Source organism: Babylonia areolata, chromosome 24, assembly GCF_041734735.1.
Source record: "Babylonia areolata isolate BAREFJ2019XMU chromosome 24, ASM4173473v1, whole genome shotgun sequence".
Lineage (NCBI taxonomy): Eukaryota > Metazoa > Mollusca > Gastropoda > Neogastropoda > Buccinidae > Babylonia > Babylonia areolata.
In genome coordinates this window covers 18,334,944-18,340,943 of record NC_134899.1, presented here as the reverse complement: position 1 = coordinate 18,340,943, position 6,000 = coordinate 18,334,944, and the positions used below count along the sequence as shown (strand labels likewise).

Genomic DNA, 6,000 nt, shown 5'->3' with positions numbered 1-6,000 from the left:
GAAAGAATGAAAAAATATTGAAATAGTTTGTGATTCTGACAACAACAACAACAACAAAAAACACCAACAGCAACAACAAAAAAGAACATGTGATTCAATAATAAACGGAAAAGTGACTGAAATGAATACGAGTATGTGAATTTAAAATTCCAAAAATAGTATGAAATTTTTGACAATGACAAAATGAATTTTAAGTATGTGTTATGGCCTGATGAAACAAAAGTAAAAGTCAGATAAAATGGATTTAATGTTTTCAAGCGAGTGAGACCCTAGTTATAGATGTTACTGTTCTGTTAAAAATTAACAACCAACCATATAGTGTGAGTTTTTTTTGTTGTTGTTGTTTTTGTTTTTTTTTGTTTTTTAACTACTGTGATAAGAACTAGGACTTGTTATAATCACTCAATTCAGAGAATGCTATACTATGGGTCCAGAAAAAAGGATTTTAACTCTCGGAGGAACCACTTAAGCAACGTTAGAGAAAGCTCCAATGTTGTTCAATTAGTGTGCTCACTGGGCGGGACACAGATGTTGATTTTAAATAATTATGCCACAGGTAGTAAGTGCCATTGTTGTAGTCATTGAACCATGCCCAGTTGAACTTGCCAACTGAAAATGGCACAACACTCCTCACTAATTGATTCATTGATTGATACAGATACTTACATGCTTGGCTGACCAAATGAAATTTCATTCCCTATTTCTTCACTAAATTGATCCGATTTGTTCAGATTAGCACCACCATTCATGATGAACAACTGCAAAATATCTTTACCAGGGAGAAACTGGTTTTCATGTCATTTGCCTTTGGTGATGCTGCAAGATTTTTTTTCTAATTTGATTTGTTGTTGTTGTTGTTTTGTTTTTTATTGTTGTTCTTTTGTTACAATGAAACAAAAAGGAAGTCACAAACTTGAAACTAAGTAGACTGTTTTACATGGATCTTTGTAGCAAGAGTTTGGAACTTACATTAAAATTCAATTGTCAGTTACTGTACACTGAAGATCAAGCACACAAAGTAACTTTTCACTCCAACAAAGTCACACAATATCAAGCCATCACCAACCTGCTACTTCCACCAGCCAATTTAAAAGTAATGAAAAAGCACAGAACAAACAACTTTCTGTTTCTCAACATATCAATCACAAGCTAACATTTTATATGAAGGTGTTTTGTCAGTGTGTGCCATCTATTTTTTTGTTGTTGTTTGTGTGTGTGTGTTTTCCGTTTTTTTCATTTTTCCTTCATCTTATATTCTTCTTTCAGATGCTATGTTCAGTCCATCAAGTGCTAAGCTGGTGTTACATCATGAATTACTCCTGGACTTTCAGCTAACAGTCCTGGTGGGCAAATGGTGGAGATTTTTCCTATCTCCCAGGTCAACTATATGCAGACCTGCTTGTGCCTGAACCCCCTTCGTGTGTATGCACAAGCAGATCAAATACTCATTTAAAGATCCTGTAATCCATGTCAGCGCTCGTAGGATTATGGAAACAAGAACATTCCCAGCATGCACATCCCTGAAAACGGCGTATGGCTGCCTACATGGCAGGGTAAAAATGGCCATACACGTAAAAGTGTACAAACGAGTGAACATGGGAGTTGCAGCCCACGAACAACGAAGAAGAAGAAATCCTCTCCATTCGCAAATTTCTGGGCTGAAAATGTCCTCTTCTCTATCACTCTCTTTGCTTCTGGCTTAGTCGTTTATCTTTTTGTCATCTTTTCCTTTTTTTTCTGCCTGGCTGGTCCATTCACCCACATATAAATATATACCTATATATAATTTATATACTTTTTTTTTTCTTACTATGTTGGATTCTTTTCTGCAAGTAGGATGTGAATTGTCCGCTGGCAATTTCAGGTTTTGTATGACTGCTGTCATGTATCATTTTGTCTATTATGCGTAATCCTGTTTCAAGACTTTTTCAATCGTGGTGAAAAATTGACGGAATAGTCAAAGTCAGAGGCATGTCCTAGGTTTGTGTGCATTGATGTGTGTGACTGAACTTGTGCCAAATTTTCTTTTCCAGTGTTTTTCTTCTTTCTTTTCTTCTTTTCAAAACTTTGTGTGCTACAGGATATAAATACTAACACAAACAGTGTTTTCATCCCTGATATGGCAATGTAAGTTGGCTGGGCTATAAGCAACAATAACAATGCTAATAACAATAAGCAAAAGAGTATCCACCACATTCACCGCTCGACCCTTTGTGCATTCCACCCTGTAAAGTCCATAGTAAGTGACCTTGTCTTATGACTTGTATCTACCGCCTGTGATTGCTGGTGGTGGTTGCAGGCCCAAGGTTTGTCTAAAAAATGTTTAACCACTCATGGCATACCTACTGAATCATTCTTACAATAAAATATAGTGACCATACACACAGCTCCTGTCATTTTGAGTGTCAGACGAATGATGACTGGAATAAAATAATGAACAAAGACTAGACTTTGAAAAAAAAAAAAAAACTTGAATAAAATAATGAACAAAGACAAGATTTTGAAAAAAACCTATCTGCCTACCTATCTACCTGTACGACAGATTGATCGATCATGAATACACCAGCTCAACAGTGTACAAAGACATCATCCAGATTAAAAAATAAATAAACAAATAAAGTCATGCTTTTCATTCAATAAAGTTTATATACAAAAACAATCACAACATGTAAGGATGCCCAGTTTGTTCACATCTCTAAGTGTGACTGTGTGCAGACTACTTTCTTTCTTGGTCTGGATAGGTCAGCAGTGAATCAAGTCAACCTGTGGACCATTTTCCTCACACTTCAAATCAACTACTCATGAATTGTCAGTTCTGTGTAAACTGTTTCAGTGCTCCAAACTTTAGCCACTCAACTTTGCAGGTAACATAAAGCATGTGTTGCATGACACACTCGAGCAATACTGTACCGATGTACACTGTACATCCAAAAGCCATAGTCTTTCTTTTTCGCTCAGCGTTGCAGAAATGTCGTAAGCAGGGCAAGAGGAATTCACAATGTTGATCTTCCAGGGCACAGAATACTGGTGCAGTGTGACTGGGTGTGTGACAGTGAGTGAATGGGAGAAGTGAACTGTAACCTGTTCTCTTCCCTGCTGTGTTTATCTCTCTCTGTATGTGTCTGTTGTGAACACATTGATGTATGCTATAATGAAGTGTGTGTGTGTGTGTGTGTGTGTGTGTGTTTTGTATTTGTAAAATGCATCATATAAAAATCATCATTTATGAGAGTGTTTAAAGTAGGACTGCATCATGGTGATATATATATTTTTCCTAGCTTCAATAGTTTGGGAGATATGACTGAACACACCATACAAGAAAGATTTTTTCCAAATTTTCAGGAAAAATTTCTCCGCATATAGCATTGCAAAATGCATCAGCAATGAAATAGTTAATCATAGCTACATGCTTTGTGCATAAAGAAACAACTTATAGGATACAAAACACTAGAGGAAAAAAACTCTGAACCCACTTGGGAGAGGAGAAGTTGTGTACTTCGACTCGTCTTCAAGACAACTGAAAATAGCAACAGTCACAAGTGCAGTTTTCTAGCTGTTGAATAATATTTGCTGCTATCTTCAGTTGCTTTGAAACTCTTTTCTTTCTGATTCTTACTCTATTCATTTTCCTGTGAAAGTTTAAATAACATGTCTTATCCCTGTTGTGTATATTCACAGACAGTTGGTTTGCATACTGGACACTGACCTGTCTGAATCTCATCCATGATTTTTACTTGAACTTCACCCCATAACAAAGTGCATTACACAGCAGAAATCTGAATGCAAGGGTAATGGGTAAATGATAATAATAGCATTACTTCATACAGTCAGTAAAACATACCAGTCTAATACATACCATGCATTTCCAGAAACATGCTAGTCACACACACACACACACACACACACACACAATCTTCACACATAGATGCATACTTGCATACAACACACACAGATCCTAAGCGCATGCAGACAGCACTATAAGGTCTTGTGGTGAATGTTCCAGAATCCCAGCTTGTATCGCAGACTTATCAACACCAGGTCACGCCCCATCTGTAACCAGCTCCAAACTGGAACCATCTTGGTGCCTGAAAAAACCACCACCACAAAAGTTCACACTAAATGTAGAACCATCTTTGGACACACATTGTACTCACGCATACACATATGTACACACACATTCTCTTCCAGTATCACCTTCAGTGGAAAAACTGAGGAAGAAGACAAAGAAGAAAGGGTGGAACAACAAACAAACAACAACAATACACACACACACACACACATGTGCACTCACACACACACACACACACATTCTCTCACTCTCTGACAGACAGCACTTTTGGGCATGGACATCACTCCTTCATGCCACACTGTGGTAGCATGCACACAGACACTGTGACACAGCAACAGACTGTACAATGAACACATTGTTCACTTACCTTCTATCTCATGCCACACAATAGCCACCTCTCCTATAGGAATGTGGAAATGTTGAGCCAGGTAAAGCAAGTCCACGTCAAACGCCCTGCCACATAATGCACATAAATATAATGCAAACACACTCACATGCTCACACACACACACAATGCACACACACACACATACACACAGAGATATCATATAACACCATTATAAGAATCATGATCACCTGTCACAGGTATTGCCATCGTGGATGTGCTATTGTCATAACTCTTCACTGGTTTCCTCAATTCTTTATCACTGCTATCACTTGATCACCCAAAAGTTTATCACAGGGAAAACATTGCTAATGCATGATCATCAGGACTGTCATTAATACATAAACATATCACTCTGCAATGGTACTATCATGACATCAAAGGAATACCGCCATCATACATACAGGGATCGCGTTAACGCATGTTTTTCGCGTATTTGACGCATTTTGATTTTCGCTGACGCATTTTCACAGCGCTCACGCGTAACACTTACGCAAAACAACTTTTACTCCAAGCCGTATCAATGTAACTTTAGGACTGACTTGGCAGCTAGGTTTGCGATACTGAATCAGAAGGTACAAGACAAAGTGTCTGTGCATGCGGAGCACTGCGAGATGCCTACGTGACTCTTAACAGCTACAGCCAATTAAAAGAGTACGCACGCATACAACACTGCTTAGCTGACGAGTTTTGGAACAGAGTGGCGTCATTACAGGGCGTGACCAGTTTCGAGAAAGCCTGCAAAGTCGTCATCATGGATTATGACGCAACATATCCTGATTTTGCTGTGCTGGCGAACATTGCATTGACAGTTCCTGTCAGCTCTGTTCCTTGTGAGAGAGGTTTCAACTGGCAAAATATGATCAAAACTGCTGACCAATCAAGACTGACAGATGCGCATGTGGACACGCTGTTGCGCATTGCAATGGAAGGTCCAGCATTGAGCCAGTGCAATGAACTGATTGTCAGGGCTTGCGGTGAATTTCAGTGCCGACGTGAGTGGTGAAAATAGGTGAGTAAACCTTTGATTTAGTGTCATAGGTCTGACGCAATTCCGACTCTAACTTACGCGTTTTTTTGCCGACTTTGCGTAAGCTGCACGCGTTTTGAAAAAGTCTAGCGCGATCCCTGTACATACGTACACAAAAAAATTACCATCAGGAACAGATGATGTAAAAATCAGGAACAACAAGTCTTCAAGAATTTCAGGAAGACACAATATTCTTACAAAAGTAAATATATATATATAGTAAATATATGCACCATTAATTGTATTCTTTCCTGCATGTCTGACAGCAGTGTTCTGGGTTTGTTTGTTTTGGTGGTTATTTTTTACAGCAAGGTTCTCTCTTCATTTTCTTCATTTGTCTCACACATTTGTGACCATTTCTTAAAACTTTGGCTTTTCTGCAGCTGGACTTATTCATGTGTGCACACTGTTTGAGCTAAAACTTCCCATCTACCGTCAGGTTTGTCCACCAGTCTTAAAAGGGGCCCCAATATATTTTTCCCCATTAACATATGAACGTCGATCAATTTTTTTACA

The 6,000-nt window shown here is 38.4% G+C and overlaps 1 protein-coding gene across 1 annotated transcript in view; it reads right to left on the bottom strand.

The window, feature by feature from the left end:
- Positions 1-343: 343 nt before the first annotated feature.
- LOC143298573 (dolichyl-phosphate beta-glucosyltransferase-like) overlaps positions 344-6,000 on the bottom strand; it is a 20,823-nt gene continuing 15,166 nt past the window's right edge. Inside the window, 2 exon segments of the mRNA XM_076611453.1 lie at positions 344-4,085; positions 4,437-4,522. Of these exon segments, the coding sequence (XP_076467568.1) occupies positions 3,976-4,085; positions 4,437-4,522 (196 nt within the window). The 3' untranslated portion in view covers positions 344-3,975.